An 18671-nucleotide genomic window follows, 5' to 3' on the forward strand; every position below is an offset into this window, starting at 1 on the left:
GCATCTTTATTCACTGTAGTAGAAAGAAAATCATAAACCACCAATGCAATCTAATCCTTACCTCCTTCTGTTATTTGCATCTTTATTATTCAATTTTCACACAAATTACAACCTGATCCTTCTCTGATAACAATCTGAAATAGCATGGAGGACTAACACACTACAAACCCTAAGTACAGGATTGGGGAACAATCCAAGTACTACTCATCATCTTTCAAGCAAAAGCATTACTAAAATACCTATGAACCACATTATCACACAGGATCTGCGAGACCATGGTGTTTGAAGGACTCACACATCTTGGGGTTTTGAATTGGCTGACAGCAGCCCCAAGCCCAAGAAAATGATCTAGAATCTTCTGGAAGGTTCCCCTCTTCACCACCCGGAGTTCAAGTGCTCCAATTGTATTGGTCTTGCGAGAACTAACATAGCCTGCATCCACGAAAGATCGATCCAAACAATCACAACATTTAATAAGAACTTCTTCACTTGCCTCACCACTGAGCTCCCAGGAGATCACATAGTGACCAGGGTCCGTGGACAACTCCACATGGCTTGTGAAGTCAACTACCTCGATCTTCTCTTTCAATAACAGCTTGCCTGCTTCTTCTACAGCTAGCTGCAAATCTTTCTCTGTGTTCTTGTCTATGTTTATTGTCAGCAGCAGGTTACTCCTACAAACAAACTGGAGCTCTGGCGTAGAATTGTGGAAGTCTATCACTTTCACCACATCCCCAAGCCTGTACCGGTACAAACCTGCATTTTACATCAACAAGAAAGATGAAATACGATTTCACAAAATGTTGGACTAATATGAATCATAGCTAACCCATCTGAGGTCCCTAATATTTGAGAACGACAAGTACATTGTCCCAGTGCCTATCAGTTACAACGAAGGACAATCTATCAGTGGATGGATTGATATTGAAAATATATCTACAAGCACACATTAAAACAAGAATGCAAATTTTGATGGCATAAAATAACTGAAACTGTACATATAGCACACAGTATCAACCACCTGCCCGTCACCAAGAATCCCAAAAACTGCTCTATGAAGGTTAGACCTGCTTCAAACAATTGACCTGAATCACTATACCATGTTGGGCGTACCCAGTGCACGAGGCTCCCGCCACTGCAGGGTCTGGGGAGGGTCATAATGTATGCAATCTTACCCCTGCTTTCACAGAGACGCTGTTTCCAGACTCGAACCCGTGACCACTTGGTCACAATGGAGCAACCTTTACCATTGCACCAAGGCCCGCCCTTAATCACTGGACCATGTTACTATACTATTTACAGTTGTGCATGTAATAATACATTATAATTAATGTGTCTGTACTGCATAGTGTATACCTCTATAGTTGTGGTTTGGAAAAAACTGATTAGCAACTGCACAAATGCACATTGCAACAAATAAAAGTTTGTAAGCAGTTTAATTTGTTGAGTAATCATTTGGTTGTATTCCAACACTCAAAACAGTTTTATCTCACATGGTCCCATTCAAACTTCTCAAGACATGGATTCAATACAATGAACTAAAATATCACGTGAGGGTTTCACTTAACTCGTGTTTCTTTTCCATTAGTTTTTCAGTGTTTCTGTTCAATATTCCCGAATTATGATAGCAATAGATTAGATTGAAACTTAGGGGGTCCAGAAGTATGGAAAATAACCAAAAGTACCCTTGCACCTGCCTATGAATCAAAACACCACAAAGAGAAGCTTTGTCGATAAATTAAAGAATGTCTATGTCACCGTACAGTTCAATCATAACCTATAATAATATCCCCAAAAGAACAAACTAAAAAGGAAAAAGGAAGAATGTCTCTGTCACCACTGTCAACAAGTTCATCAATAACATAAGAATTAATGCAGGAGTGTTCTGCTAACTTCCAGCTAAGAAGCATGGTTAAGGTTTCATTGTCCCTTCAATCATACAAACTCAAATATGATTGTCTGTCAACCATCTAGTTTCAATGTTTCTACAACAACTAATCTTTCAACCTTACTTCTAGGAAAAAAGTATTTTTCTACAGAAGAAAACAAAAAGGAATATGCAAAGAGAATATACAAAACAGTTTTTGCATGATGAGAAGTAAAGATACAGTAGAACTTAACAAAATAGAAGCAGCAAACTAAACAAGCCATCATGAAACAAACACATAAATAGGACAAATCATCTCTGAGTATAAATGTTTTTACTAAGTAGAACGTCCCACCAGAATCTTTCAAGATTTCATTACTAAATGGATTATATAAAAGTTTCATCAAGATATGGCAGAACACAATTGGGTACACTAAAGAATTCCAGTTTTGCACAACCTTTTTGCTTTACATGTAGCATATAGAAAATATAAATACCAAGATAAGGCCCCTACCAAGCATTTTATTAGGTTAAATTTTTTTTCATGGTTTTGTGATCCTAACAAGCCCACCCAACAACCTTTTCGGATCATTTACATTTACATAATATTTTGACCTTAAAATGAAAATGCAAGAGTAAAAGACCATCTCATGAATCCTATATTTGGCCCCATCAGTTATATTCTAAAATAAGTAACCCAAAAAAAAAAGGTAAGAAAAGAAGGAAATGATATATTATAGGATAATTGGAAGAAAGGCAGAAAGAATGGCTTCTCCAAGTTCCAATCACAAGGTTAGTAATCCTCATACAAATGTACCTGCAAAATTTGTGATGATGATCTCATACTCTTCTCCAATCTTAACTTCAGTTAGACCCACCGGATCTGATTCACTACAATGGATATTGGAAGCACTCTCATCCAGTCCCTGATCCCTGGTCATCTCCCGAAGAGGGATGAATTCAAAATACCCAATATCAGGAAGCACTGCAAAAGTGGCCTGCTCAGGGGGTAACCTAGGATTGACATTGGCACCAATCCATCCTTCAGAAGATCCATAATCTGCACTCAACAGAGGTAGTTGACCAGCATAATGTCTCAATTTCTTCAAATAAGGCTCCATAGATCCTGTCAGTATCCCATATATGTATTTAGCATTAGGAAAAAGTTCCGGTATTATGCCATACCAATTACTCGATCCTAAGATTTTCTTATAAATCAAATCTGCAACTGCAGGGTTTGGCTTAAGAAGTTTTGCCATAGCTGCTCGGATAGAAGGCACATTGACTCGGCTGCTGAGGATCCCCTCTCGGATATCAGTACAAAGTTCCTCCCAGACTCGTTCAAATGTCTGGAATGCAAGGACAATGCTGTGGGCAAATGCAGAAGACACAATCTGAACTTCATCATAGTAGATGAGCCCGCATAAGAGATGGCAGTACAGGGATTGGTGAAAGTCAGGCCCAAATATGACTTCATCTGGGCTGCAACACGGGGACTGCATTGACTCCATTGTGTTCTTGAACTGTGAGCTTCGATAAACATTTGTAGTAGCAGTGCCTGCTGTCAGACCTCCTCTTGTTTTGAATTGCTTGCTGCTATAGATGAACTGTAAAGCTTTTCCATTCACAATAGGGAACTCTCTGCAACAAGAGTTTCCTTTCCCATCATTAAGGAACAAAAAGTACTTTGGAAGATAAAGGGTGTTTTGTAACTCGTAATTCATGAGTTCAAAAAACATTAATGAACCTGAATCAACTCAAAATGATCACAACCATCAGAACTATGGTATTCTCTCTCTTTTTCTTTTTTTTGGGGTTGGGGTTGTTTGGGGAGCAAAGGAAAAAAAAATTCCCATAGTAGAGCTGCTACCTATTTCTGAAGGCGAACGATGTCCGGAATATCTGCATTGTGGAATTTAACAGCTCTTCAGTGAAAGGAATAAACTTGGGTTTCCCCTGTGTTGTTCCAGAACTGCAGCAGGCCCCAGTCTCTCCATGGTTAGAAACATGTTTTTCATACATTAGAACTGGCCAAGTAATGACAGAGACAAACATAAGCTACGCACCTTAAAGAGATGGTTGTAACTGGTTTTCCGGTAAGAATAGGAGAAATGTCTCCGTCTGCAATTCTCTGAATGTAAGGGTCCAAATCTTTGTGAGTAACCAATGGAACACATGACTTGAAAGTCTCTGGGTCAGTTCTTCCATTGAGGCCCCATTTCTGCAAATACTCTGCTTCAGAATTTTCTATTAAAATTTTATGGAGAATTTCTCTCTGAACTCGTTTTGCATCCCTCGTCAGCTCCTCAAATTCCTCTATCACCTTCTCCTGATTGAGCTGCTCAATCTTATCCAACATCCTTCAAAAGATTTGACAAGAAGTGCAAAAACTGGCTGTACTTGACTGCAGAGAAACGAAAAGAACCCAGTTATTCTATTCAAACTGCAAACAACACCAACTAGCGAAAAGCTCTTGAAGTATTTACCCAGGGAAGAAGAATTAATCCAAATATCATCTCCCTACTTGATTATCTTTGAGTGAGAAGAAATAAATCTACCAGAAGCAACAAGCACTTAAGAAATAAGAACTGCTCAGAAAAGCAGGAAACCTTCCCTTAATAAAATTCAATTGCATAATAAATTCATGTTGCAGGAAATTGATTGAACGACTAAGAAACTTCTGCTTTTCAAATAAATTCATCTACCGACAATTAAAGGAAAAAAAGTTGGATTGGACAAAAGATGCGAGATACCCATCCCAGCTCCAGGTCCCCCTCCCGGTCCCGGCTAAAGGAGGGCAAAAGGAGACAAGACAAAAGGTAGAACAACAGTAACAAAGAGCAGAATTAATGGATACTTCCATCCAACTGTCTACTTCTTTCTCAGATTTTTAAGTGCAGAATGAAGCCGAACGCACTAAAAGCCGAAGCTGAACATAAATGCTGAAGTAGAACGCACTAAATTATTGCCTCGTGGAAAGTAGAAACAAAAGCGAGACGAAGAAGAAACATGGCCGGCCGGGTAAATTACAGAAGCAACAAAGTGGGTACAACGCGTTTTCGAGAAATAGGTCCATGGGGGAAGTATAAGAACTTGGAAATTTTGGAGTCGTATCCACTATTGACTAAAGTCAACACATTCAATGGTTAATTTGTTCTGCCTTTTTTACAGAGAAAAAAACTGAATTCCCACTTCCCAATTGGAGGGGGTGAGGATTAGTTGCAGATAACACAAAGGAATTGAAAACAAAGAACCTTTGAACTAAATTCAAAAAAATTCGTCGAATGAGATGATTATCAGAGGTAAGAAATGATAAAATCAAACCATACTCGGGCTCTTCCAAGCTCTGGAATAAGACTTCGAAATAAAATTTAGAATTGGGAAGAGGAAGAAGGAGAAAGTCTACTTCAGCTTTCCTCTGAGTCGGAAGGAAAATTCGGATGAGCAGTGTTGATAAGTGAGTGAGGGAGTCGTAAAAAGGTCTGACTAGCTTCTCTCTCAATTGAAGGGATGGAGCCACAGAAGTCTCGAATTCGAAGAGATTCCTCTGCTTTAAATAACCAATTTGGATGCAAACCTTCTTCACGGCTTTAATGGCAACTACATGTTGGATTAGAAGAAACGACACCACCCCTTCTCGCTCACAAGTTGTTGAGGGATCTTACTCAGACTCTCGAGTGAGTGATTGATGGAAATTCGTTTGAGAGAGCTGAGAGGGTACGAGAGAAGAACAAGTGAAGCAGAACTGAACTGTAGTTTGAGATCGAGCGACAGTTATGGAGATGGGAAAAATCCAATTTCCAGAGGGTAAGGACTAAGGAAGTGAAAAAGTGGGAGAGACGACGAGGAGGGAAGATTGTGGGGGCAATTAATATCACTACCATACAATTAGCCTATATTTATTAAAGGGTTATTTCCAAATGCGCTTCCTGAAAATGGCCAAACTTGCAGTTGTCTTTCTAAATTTTCATTAATTTCAAATGCACCCCTGCTTTCTAAATTAAGTACTATTATAGTCCCTGCCGTTAGACAGAGACGGTATGCTGTAACGGATCCCAATTTATAAATTTCAATGGACCATTCTACCCCTAGATAGGGTAAAATGACCAAAATGACCTTACCTGGAAAGGAAAAAAAAAAAACCCTGCAACTCATCTTCCCCAAATGCCCTCTATCTTCCCCAAATCGTTTCCCCCAAACCTGCAACTCATCTTCCCAAACCTGCAAATGGATTCAGATTTAGGAAAAAAAAATTCAAATGGATCTTCCCAACGACTCATGCTCGCCTTTGATCGAAAGGAAGAAGAGGGGTTTTGAAACCCTCTACTCTCTTCTGGTTTCTCTATTTTTTTTTCAACATTCATCTTAAAATCGTTTAGGGTTTGATTCAACATGGAAGAAATGGAAAGATGGGAATCAGCACTTGTACCTGGATACTTGGAGTTAAATCACTGCCAACTGCGGCTTCACCTGACGGTGCTCCGATTTTCCAAAACCACAGCAAACAACAATGAAACTTCGGTCGGTGTCCATTTGCCAGAAAAACAACCCGAAAAAAAATACTCATTCTTCCTCATTCTGTTACCTAACCCACCCTGTGACTCGTAAATTTTTTTTATTTTTTTTTCAATCTGCAGGTTACCGGAGAGGCCGGCGACTACAACAAAACTGGTAAAGGGGAAGTACGGCTGGGGCTAGCCCATGAGAGCATCACGGTTATGGCAGCCTGGCTGCCCATAAATATTTTTTTTTTTAAAATCTAAACATTTACAGGTCACCGGAGAAAGAGCGACTTCACTCCGACGACCATCTCTGTCGCTACCCTTTAACCAGTCACCTTATTGTCCGTCAAGGCTGCCTCTGCAGGGGTTTTTTTTTAAAAGCGATAACAGGTCACATGAGGGAGGGCGACCCCACCCCATCGACCACCATTGCCAGTCTCCCTGTCCCTTAATGGCAGCTGCCGATTCATGGTGGCCATGGCTGCTTTCATAATTTTTTTTTATTTACACTGAGACAAACAAATGGCTACTGATTTATTGAAGGGTAAATACGACAGGGGCATGGAGTCGGGGACGAAAGCTGCCGGAGCGAGATGCAGGTCAAGGAGGGAATGGGGTTTCGAGAGGAAGAGTGGATTCCCAAATTTGTGTTTTATTCCAAATCAATACTTAAGATTTATGTGTTCAGATCCAATGGTCCAAAAGACATCCTTGAAAACCCTAAACGATTTGAGGAAGATTTTTTCCAGGTAAGGTCATTTTGGTCATTTCACCCTATCAAGGGGTAGAATGGTCCATCGATGTTCAAAAATTGAATAGTGGTACTTAGTTTGGAAAATAGGGATATATGTGAAATTAATGAAAATTCAGAGTGACAATTATAAGTTTGGCCATTTTTAAGGGGCATTTAAAAATAACCCTTTATTAAAACTAACCTATCTTAAACTTCTTTTTTGATACTACCCTGTTTTTACATCTTTTACATCTCCATCTACCCCTTTCCTTTTAACTTAGTAACCTGCTAATTTTCTTCTATTTTTATATTATTTTTGTCATCAAAATAGTAAAAAATGAAAGCACCCGCTGCTTCTTTTCTCTCCCATTTTTACTTCATTCGGTTTTTTTTTCTTTTTCCCTTCAATTTTTTATTTTATTAATTTTTTATTCAACATTTCATCCTCATCGTTCTTCTTCGAACAGATCATGGTTCTAAGTATCGGCATCATATTGCCTGATACATACCGATTTTGCTAGTCACTAATATCGATACCGTATCAGTAGCACAATATAGACAAGGGGTAAAATGGTCAAAAAACTCATCTTTTAAAGAGATTTAGGGGTAACCTGCAAAATTGGTACGATACTGATACGGTATCGGCCTACAAAATTACCCCTGAATCTCTTTTAAAAATGAGTTTTCTGACCATTTTACCCCTTGTCCATACCATGCTATCGATACGGTATCAGTCTGGATCGACTCTATCAAGCAAAATTACCCCTGAATCTCCTTAAAAAATGAGTTTTCTAACCATTTTACCCCTTGTCCATACCGTGCTACTGATACGGTATCGGCCTGGATCGACTGTATTGGGCATAATTACCCTTGAATCTCCTTAAAAAATAAGTTTTCCAATCATTTCACCCCTTGTCCGTACCATGCTACCGATATGGTATCGACATGGTATCAGGATCGATGACTAGCAAAACTAGTACGTATCGCCCGATATGGGCGATACAATACCAAGACTTAGAACCATGATCTGTTCGAACTTCGAAGAAGAACGTTGAGGATAAAATGTTGAATAAAAAATTAATTAAATTGAAAATTTGAAAAAAAAAAATGAATGGAGTAAAAACGGGAGAGAGAAGAAGTGGGTGGGTGTTTTCATTTTTTCCTTTTTTAATGACAAATGTTAAAAAGTAGAAGATGAATGGGAGGTTAAATAGACTAACAGGGATCTTTATCACCTCCAGTTGGTTGCCCGGCCCAGTTCCCCAGTTCCTCTAACAAAAGAGGGCTGAAATGACCTCTCTACCCATGCCCAAACACTCTGCCTGGGTGGGATCTACCATCCCCCTATTAGAGGAACTGGGGAACTGGGCCGGTCAGCAAACTGGAGGAGAAAATTTTCCAGACTAACAGGTTACTAGGTTAATAGGTGAAAAGGAAGGGCAATCTGGGTATTTAAAAACATGAGGATAAAAGGAGATGTAAAAGTTTAAAAGCAGGATAGTAAGACAAGAAGTTTAAGGTAGGATAGTTTTAGTAAGAGTAAATATCATCCCCTCCTTTCTAAATTTTCTTAATATCAATCTAGTACCCAAATTTTGAAAAATATCATCCCCTCCCCTACTTTATAAAGTTACTATCAACCGTACCCTAAGTGATTAACGCTGTCAAAAAAAAATTTGAAAAGACGAAATCACCCCCCTCTTCTTCTTCTTCTTCCTCCTCTGCAACCCCACCGGCCTCCACAAGCGAAAACCTCAAAGCTGTTGCGGCAGTGGTTGTCTTTTTAACAGCGAAAACCTCGACGCATCGCTGCCATTCATGTTACTCCGCGATTGAGAACCAGACCTCTCAGAATCTCTCGAGCTCTTGTCGTTCATATAGATCTGCCGTGCGATTGAGAACCAGAGTTCAAGTCATTCTTCCGCTTCAGATCTGCCGCCGGTTTGTGACGGAGAACAAGAGCTCTATTGCTTCTCTGCTCTGAGATCTCAGTTACAATAATTTTTCGTGGATTCAACAATGGTGAAGGAGGCACGAATCCTCTACTGGTAAGTCTGCAATTTTTCTCCATTAGATGGAGCTCATCGACGGCATAAACCTCCGCCTCCGATCCTCTTCCACCGCCACCACCATTGCCAGCACCACCACCACGAGCTCCATCTCTTCACTCCCATTCTCCTTCTTCCCCAACCGAAACCCACCTTCTACTCCATCTCTAACTGATGTTTTTTTTTGTGTTCTAAAATCTCAACCCAGCCGAACCCATCTCTTTTTCCCATTTTTTGAAACCCACTCTTTTCTCCCATTTCTGGAACCCACTCACCGAACCCAATAGAAAAATCTTGTGAAAAACCTTGCTTTCTTGATTATTTCTTCTTCTTTGTTTACAGAACCCGCCCTATTAAAAAAAACGATTGAAAACACAGAAGCTCTGATCTTAATGTCTGTCTTCTAGTTTGAACCATTAGTATTTGAACACAGAAGAACAATGGCGAAACAGTCAGTAGCAGCTTTTCTTTGTCTTGTATTTGCTTCTATCCTCTTGTGCCTTATTGTATGCACAGGTAAAATTAATTTCTCTCCTTTTTTAATCTATCGATTTAAGAATTTTGGCTTCCCTCAGATTATTTATGATGCCATTGCAAATTTGGGATTTGCAGTTGCAGATGAAATTGAAGGTGGTCCGATGAGAAGTCTCTTGGTGGACAGTCGCACTAAAAATGGTAGCCCCATCAGGTGTATCCCTAAATCTTCTACGGACGAAAATAGGTTGCAGAGTTACATCGATGAATGCTGCAAGAATACTCAGTGGATTGCAGTGTGATCAACCCAGGTGGAACATGTTACAACCCTCAAAACCACCTTGGAATTGTGATTTCGCAGGCTCTGGTCTTATTATTACTCAGTACCCTTGTAAGCTCATGGTCTTATTATTACTCAGTTCATTAATAAACCCAGTTAGTTTCAATCTCAATTTGTTTTTCAGTTTCAGCTTCAGAAGAAGAGAAGAAGAACGATGAAAAGGGGATTTGATTTTTAGGGAAAAACGATATTAAAAAAGATTAAGGGTATTTTATTTATTTATTTATTTATTTATTTTTGGTTGAAGATTAAGGGTAATTTGGGGTTTTAGAAAAATTAGACATGTCTACGTCATCAATTAAGGATGTTTTTTAACGGTTAAGGTACGGTTGATAGGAACTTTATAAAATAGGGGAGGGGATGGTATTTTTCAAAACTTAGGTACTGAGTTGATATTAAGGAAACTTAAAGGGGAGGGGATGATATTTACTCTTTTAATAAATATAGGCTAAGTATAGGATAGTGATAGTAATTACCCCAAATTGAAATCGTTTCGAACAGCTCTCGAGAGATACCAAGCTTCTGTTTGGACTTTTGAGGCACATCAATCATCAAATAGACCTGGGTTTCTTGTTTTGTCCTTTTCTTCTGGGCTTTTTTCCTCAGATGTTGTTTTTGAAATTTTCTTGAATTTGTTGTAATGGCTCTTTTGATTATGGACCTGATAAGATTCTTTGTTGTATAAATTGGTGTATAAATCGATAAGAAAGACATAAGTTTATTCTCTCATTAATAATCTTTACATCGAGTTATCCTCAACAGGGTTTTTAGGGGAAGTGTCTCTTGGCGTGGTGGTGGCTGTCATTTGTAGTGGTACGCTAGCCTATGTCCAAGGGAGAGGTTGCTTGTTATACTCTCCCCTCCCCCTTCACCCATTGGCCACCCTCTTGGGCTGCCATCCCAATGGTATGGGCATTCAACCCGATTGAACAAAAAAAAATCAGGATTTTTTAGAGTCCGCTTTTCCCCTAATAAGGCACCGTTTTGTTTCGACGTAAAATTTTACAAGAAAATTTTTACTTCAAAAAATTGTACACGTTGAAAAGTTTTTCAGGTAAAATTTTACGTCGAAACAAACGGAGCCTAAGGATCTCTTATCCGTTGTAGCTCAATTTCTGCCTGATAGAGGGTGGAGCAATCTCTGATCTCTGAGTTGGTAGACTTTAAGACTTAGAAAAAACTGCAAAGCCTAGTCTCGACTCTTGTCTCCTAGTGATGGCAATAGTAGTGTTCGGATTTTTATCATCAGGTGCGGTGCATTGCCCAGTGTACTACACTTGAGAATCCAACCGTCCACCCAACAGTGTCCATGTTAAAAAGACGCCACTGCCCATATTTTTTCGGTTGAATTTTCAGTGCACCGCTCTTGAGAGGATAAAAATCTTGTTCCCTATAAGATTATCTATGGAGGTTTCTCTACTATCCTATCCTAAACCGTGTGGGAATGAAACCTTATGACCTATGACATCAACCGTCGGGAAATGTTTGAAACCAGGAAAAGGGTGGTGGGGCTTTAAAATTATGCCAATTTGGTTGGTAGAATAATGAAATTCAATGACCTAAAGTTATGAAACAGTGAAAGAATCATGGTATCTGTATCGTATAGGATACGAATTGATGGTATTGATATTGTTGGAGGGTAAAATGGTCTAAAAATCGATGGTTTTTGGGCTTCGACTGGGTTTTTTTAGCTCGTAGATAGGGCTTAGGCCTAGAAATCTCAGCCTGATATCAGGTCGGCCCGGGCTTTACATTAAATCTTGGGCAAGGCCTAGCTTTGACCAACTGACCCTAACCAACTAGTACAGTCGTACATATAAATGCATAAGATTATATACGTGTATTGAAAATTTTCATTTCAAAAAAAAAAAAACAAACATTTCTATAAAAAACAAGAGGTGTGGATTATATCCAACCTTACTTACTCAAAGCCCGGTGGGTGGGGCTTGACCTAACGTCGGGCCAGGCTCGTTTTGTACTGGGCTTAGGCCTTTAAAGACCTCACCCTGGGAAAAAAAATCCTCTACAATGCTTTAATCTTGCGTTGCACTGCATTGCAGGCCTGAGAACTCGACATGTGGAAGATGTGACATTCAATAGTGTCAAGTTCGAGAAGAAAAAAAAAACTGTCTTGCATCGAGCTCACACCTTGGATGAAGCTTCTTCTATGTGTCAAGCTCTCAGGTCCGCACTGTAGAGGCTTTTAATCCCACCCTCACCCCCACCCTGGTCCATTTGCACCGCTAACTCTTTACTCTTCATTCTTCTATATTTGTGAGACCCACCCAGGGATGAGGTGCTCTAGCCTCACACATCCTTGCTTTTATTTATTTTTTTCGTTTCAAATAATATTAAAACATTAGTTGAATTTTATTTTTTTTTGGTAGGAAAAACATTAGTTGGACACATAAATACTCCAAGCAATTTTACTTTTAAGGGAAAATGATTCTTGCCCTGGAGGCTCTCTCTGCCCTAAGGAGAGAGATAGTGAGCAAGAGGTGCTAGCACAACCTCCACTCCCAGATAGGAAACTATTCCCTTTCCATTAAATATTGTAAAGGGATTGAGTTTCCCGTCCGATTGTGTAATGTACGCTAGCACCTCCCTATGTCTATCTCTCTCCTCTCACAATAGGGGTAGTTATGTCATTTCATTGGAGGGAGGAGAGAGATAGACACATGGAATCGCTAGCGCACGCTACTCATCCTGACAGTGTTCTTTTCCTCTATTATGTTTCATTTATTAAAACAATATTTCATAGGGAAAATTATATCTTAAACGTAGGGTACCTTACTACCTTATACCTTCTTACAGAGTTTTTTACATTAATGTTTGTTTCTCTTATTTTTAAAAAATAAATATAAAAATCACTGTCAGAGTAAGGCGTAGAGTACCTTGACTTAGAAAATCCTTACCCTTTTACTTACCTCGAGATAATTTATCACTCTTGAAGAGGTATAATCAAAGTTATGGACTAGAGAGTGTGAGAGGTAACTTTATAATACAACGCACTCAAAGAAAAAGGGGGGGGGGGGGGCAGGTAGAGGAAGAAATAATCATATAAGAGTGTTGACGGTGACCCGACTGCTTGCCCTTAATCCTAAAGGAATCTAGATCACTTATCCATACACGGACAATTAAGTGATGATATGTGTCATTTTGCTTTCATAAATTTACTTCCATACCTACTACTACTCCTCAAAAAAACTAACAAAAATGAATGGATTTGTGACTACTCCTAAAAGAAACAAAGAGAGATGAATGGATATGTGACAATTAATGGAGCATCACCATGCACCAATGATAACACAATTGAAAGGCACGTATGTATGAGTGGCTCAACTTTCTTTTGGCCCAAACGTCTCTCTCTTTATCTATATGGAAGGAAAGAATGCTGTGGCCTTGGTCTTCTTTGTGACTTGTGAACCCCTCCACCCTCGTCCACTTCTTCTTTTGGCCTGGTTTTGATACGTATCTCTTTTAAATTGTTTCCCCTCCTCTACTTCCCGTCCTTGTTATTTCCCCAAATTGAAATCGTTTCGAGCAGCTCTCGAGAGATACCAAGCTTCTGTTTGGGCTTTTGAGGCACATCAATCATCAAAGAGACCTGGGTTTCTTGTTTTTTCCTTTTCTTCTGGGCTTTTGTTTTTCCTCAGATGTTGGTTTTGAAATTTTCTTGAATTTGTCGTAATGGCTCTTTTGATTATGGACCTGATAAGATTCTTTGTTGTATAAATTGGCGTATAAATCGATAAGAAAGACATAAGTTTATTCTCTCATTAACTATCTTTACATCGAGTTATCCTCAACAGGGTTTTTAGGGGAAGTGTCTCTTGGCATGGTGGTGGCTGTCATTTGTAGTGGTACGCTAGTCTAGTTCCAAGGGAGAGGTCGCTTGTTATAATCTCCCCTCCCCCTTCACCCATTGGCCGCACTCTTGGGCTGCCATCCCAATGGTATGGGCATTCAATCCGATTGAACAAAAAAAAATCAGGATTTTTGAGAGTCCGCTTTTTCCCTAATAAGGCACCGTTTTGTTTCGACGTAAAATTTTACCAGAAAATTTTTACTTAAAAAAATTGTACATGTTGAAAAGTTTTTCAGGTAAAATTTTACGTCGAAACAAACGGAGCCTAAGGATCTCTTATCCGTTGTAGCTCAATTTCTGCCTGATAGAGGGTGGAGCAATCTCTTATCTCTGAGTTGGTAGACTTTAAGACTTAGAAAAAACTGCAAAGCCTAGTCTCGACTCTTGTCTCCTGGTGATGGCAATAGTAGTGTTCGGATTTTTATCCTCAAGTCCGGTGCACTGCCCAGTGCACTACACTTGAGAATCCGACCGTCCACCCAACAGTGCCCATGTTAAAAAGATGCCATTGTCCATGTTTTTACGGTTGGATTTTTCAGTGCACCGCTCTTACGAGGATAAAAATCTTGTTCTCATGCCTAACTCAGTTGGTGAGCCGTGGTGCGCTTCATGCCCATGCTCACCAGGAGGTCTCGAGTTCGAGTCTCTTGGCTAGTACCTTATCCCCTCCCTGGTTCGATTCCCCCCCCCCCCCTCTATACAAAATATATATAAAGCTCCCTATTCCAAAAAAAAAAAAAAAAAAAATCTTGTTCCCTGTATGATTATCTATGTACGTGTCTACTATGCTATCCTAAACCGTGTGGCAATGAAACCTTCTGACCTCATGCCAATTTGATTCGTAGCGTAATGAAATTCAATGACCTAAAGTTATGAAACAGTGAAAGAATCATGGTATCTGTATCGTATAGGATACGGATTGATGGTATTGATATTGTTGGAGGGTAAAATGGTCTAAAAATCGATGGTTTTTGGGCTTCGACTGGGTTTTTTTAGCTCGTGGATAGGGCTTGGGCCTAGAAATCTCAGCTTGATATCAGGTCGGGCCAGGCTTTACATTAAATATTGGGCTTGGCCTAGCTTGGATCAACTGGCCCTGACCAACACGTATATATAAATGTATAAGATTAAACACGTGTATTGAAAATTTTCATTTCAAAAAAGAAAAAATCATTTCTATAAAAAACAAGAGTGGTGTGGATTATATCCAAGTAATCCAACCTTACTCAAAGCTCGGTTGGTGGGGCTTGGCCTAACGTCGGGCCAGGCTCGGTTTGTACTGGGTTTAGGCCTTCAAAGACCCCACCCTGGGAAAGAAAATACTCTACAGTGCCCTAATCTTGCGTTGCACTGCATTGCTGGTCTGAGAACTCGACATGTGGAAGAAGCGACATCCAACAGTGTCGAGTTCGAGAAGAAAAAAAAAATTATCTTGCATCGAGCTCGCACCATGGATGAAGCTTCTTCCATGTGTCGAGCTCTTAGGCCCGCACTTAGGCCTGCACAGTAGAGGCTTTTAATTCCCCCCCCCCACCCTGGCCCATTTGCACCCCTAACTCTTTACTCTTCATTCTTCTATACTTGTGAGACCCACCCAGGGATGAGGTGCTCTAGCCTCACACATCCTTGCTTTTATTTATTTTTTTCATTTCAAATAACTCATATTTAAAACATTGGTTGAACCTTTTTTTTGGGTAGGAAAAACATTAGTTGAACACATAAATACTCCAAGCAATTTTACTTTTAAGGGAAAATGATTCCTGCCCTGGAGGACCTCTCTGCTCTAAGGAGAGAGATAGTGAGCAAGAGGCGCTAGCACAACCTCCACTCCCACATAGGAAACTATTCCCTTTACTTTAAATATTGTAAAGGGATTGAGTTTCCTGTCCGATTGTGTACTGTATGCTAGCACCTCCCTATGTCTATCTCTTTCCTCTCACAATAGGGGTATTTATGTCATTTCATTGGAAGGAGGAGAGAGATAGACACGTGGAGTCGCTAGCGCATGCTACTCATCCTGACAGTGTTTTTTACATTTATGTTTTTTCTCTTATCTTTAAAAAATAAATATAAAAATCACTGTAAGAGTGGGGCGTAGAGTACCTTGACTCAGAAAATCCTTACCCTTTTACTGACCTCGATATAATTTATCACTCTTGAATAGGTATAATCAAAGTTATGGACTAGAGAGCCTGAGAAGTAATTTCATAATACAACGCACTCAAAGGAAAAGGGGGGCCAGGTAGAGGAAGAAATAATCATATAAGAGTGCTGACGGTGACCCTAGCCGACCACTTGCCCTTAATCCCAAAGGAATCTAGATCACTTATCCATACATGGACAATTGAGTGATGATATGTGTCCTTTTGCTTTCATAAATACACTTCCATACCTAATACTACTCCTAAAAGAAACTAACTAAAATGAATGGAGTTGTGACTACTCCTAAAAGAAACAAATAGAGATGAATGGATATGTGACAATTAATGGAGAATCACCATGCACCAATGATAACACAATTGAAAGGCACGTATGTATGAGTGGCTCAAGTTTCTTTTGGCCCGGTTTTGATAGGTATCTCTTTTAAATTGTTTCCCCTCCTTTACTTCCTGTCCTTGTTATTTCATGTTGACAGTTTAGGGGTTTTACAGAGATTAAAATCCTATGCAGTGCGGGCATCTGCAATGCGGTCCTAAGAGTTCGACACGTGGAAGATGCTTCATCCAATGGTGCCAGCTCAATACAAGGCAGTTTTTTTTTCTTCTCGAGCTTGGCACCGTTGGATGTCACATCTTCCACGTGTCGAGCTCTCAAGCCCGCATTGCAATGCACCACCAGATTAGGGCACTGCAGAGGATTTTTTCCCCCCATTTTACAAGGTATCATATCGGATCAGTTGATCCAGATCGGTAAGCAATTCAGAGGCCGATACCGATCCCAAAGCGCTACCTACTTTGGGATCAATCATGTATCAGTATCGACCTCTATCGATACCGATACCGATCCAATGCCGGTTTTTCAAACCATGCTCACTGTGACTGAATTGCTATTAGAGATGAAACTTGGGCCGGGCCGCCAATAGCCAGATGAGCCTGGTCTGTCATTGGCCCAAAAGATTTATGGCCAGGCTTGTCACTAGCCTTATGTAAGTCAGCCCCGTCCATATCATATATGATCAATAATTTTTTATATTAAATATGGGGAAAAAATGTTGCTTGGTCACATGGAGGCGTGGAGCCTGCACCCAGACATAAGCAAGTGAAATTATCACCTTGCCCTTCATAAAATAAAAAATCTCATCCATATTGATGTCTCCTGCTGATACAAGGGCCACTCGGCCAGGCAGCAATCTCTTGCTCAATTGACTGTTTTTCCTTCCCTTATTCCTCTTTACTCTATCCATCATATCGAACTATTGTGTGACTAGTCAAAGTAGTCATCTTTCTCAATATACAAATTCTTCTATTATTTTATTTATTTTTACATGGGGTGGGCCTTAGTGCAACGGTAAGGTTGCTACATTGTGACCAAGTGGCCACGTGAAACATTCTCTTCACGAAAGCAAGGGTAAGGCTGCATATATTATGACCCTCCCCAGACCCAGCAGTCACGAGAGCCTCATGCACTTGGTACACCCTTTTTGTGTTTTTTTATTTTTTACATGACTTGAAATCTATAGATGTAAATATTGTTTGAAGGCAGGCTGGCTCTGCTCGAAATATCATTGTGGGCTGGGATAGGGTGGAGCTCTTTCTTGGGCTGAGCCCAGTGTGAGCCCAACATTTTCCTCTCACATGAAGTTTTTTATTTTCTCTCTCTAATCCTAACCATATGGGACCCATGTAAATGATACCATTCCCTTCATTTGGTATGGCGTAGGAGATCTCCACACATTGACATCGTGGATAATACTCCTCCCCCCACCTCCAAAATGTTATTATGAATCTCTTTTGTACACCCATTAATTGTTTGTTGTGCATTTTGTTTTCATGGCCCATGACCCATCCCTAGATTACAACAAAATTGGATGTGAGGACACAGTGACAAAAACGATTTTATTACTTTTTTACCCTTGGATCGTACTAGTGGATTGGTATTGAATTGGTCAATATTTAGGATCAACCTTAGACGATACCAATTCAATCCTGCGATTATGAACCATGACCACGTAAGACTATTACATCTATATGACCAATCAACAGCCTAGATCTAGCAACTATAGCAAATTGATAAACTATTTACATCAGAGAGCAATCCTGTTTTACAACATCAATTCTCTTAAACTGAACAAACAGAGATCTAACTAATTTCCAACAAAAGAGAATATAGTTCCCATGGCCACTGATCCAAGTCGTGGTGTAGAAGCTCCACCAACTCCATACTATCAGTCCAAACTGTGACATTGATGAGACTTAACTGCCGAGCTTTTTGCAAATCTTTGAGCATGCCTCTGAATTTTGGTTCTTGTTTGTTCTTTGAAAAATCAAAATTTAAAGTTGCACATTGAAAAGTTCTATCAACAGTACATGTTGACGCCTAACCAACCTCATCAGAGGTAAGATCTACATTTTCAACACATATTAGAATACAAGTGTTAGGTGGGAATAGACCCAAGTGCTTAGTGCAAGTAAAATGCTCTAATTTCAGGGTGACCCGAGGAGAATCTAAAGGGAAACCAAAGAGTTGCAAGTCTTTAATCTAATGGGTATATTCTCTTAGATGTTATTTGGATTAAGATAGGACATTGACCAAGCACATCGGTTCCATTCAATCCATAAAAAATAACAAGTAATTGCAAGATGGTAAGAATATCAGATTAATGAGCTTCAGATAATGAGA

General features: G+C 39.7%; 1 protein-coding gene across 2 annotated transcripts; it reads right to left on the reverse strand.

Annotated features, from left to right (window-relative positions):
* Positions 1-88: 88 nt before the first annotated feature.
* LOC122639755 (jasmonoyl--L-amino acid synthetase JAR4-like) lies at positions 89-5316 on the reverse strand. Of its 2 annotated transcripts, none has more exons than XM_043832701.1 (5): positions 5274-5316; positions 3934-4310; positions 3738-3839; positions 2685-3508; positions 89-756 (listed from the first exon to the last, which is right to left on the reverse strand). In XM_043832701.1, exons 2-5 carry the CDS (start codon positions 4224-4226, stop codon positions 215-217), a joined length of 1761 nt encoding a protein of 586 aa, XP_043688636.1. In that variant the 5' UTR covers positions 4227-4310; positions 5274-5316; the 3' UTR covers positions 89-214. The 2 variants fall into 2 exon arrangements, with proteins under 2 accessions (XP_043688636.1, XP_043688642.1); XM_043832707.1 differs by having other exon boundaries at positions 3934-4261; positions 5274-5290.
* Between the last annotated feature and the right edge of the window lie 13355 nt (positions 5317-18671).

The sequence above is a fragment of the Telopea speciosissima genome, chromosome 1, assembly GCF_018873765.1.
Source record: "Telopea speciosissima isolate NSW1024214 ecotype Mountain lineage chromosome 1, Tspe_v1, whole genome shotgun sequence".
NCBI classification, from domain to species: Eukaryota; Viridiplantae; Streptophyta; class Magnoliopsida; order Proteales; family Proteaceae; genus Telopea; species Telopea speciosissima.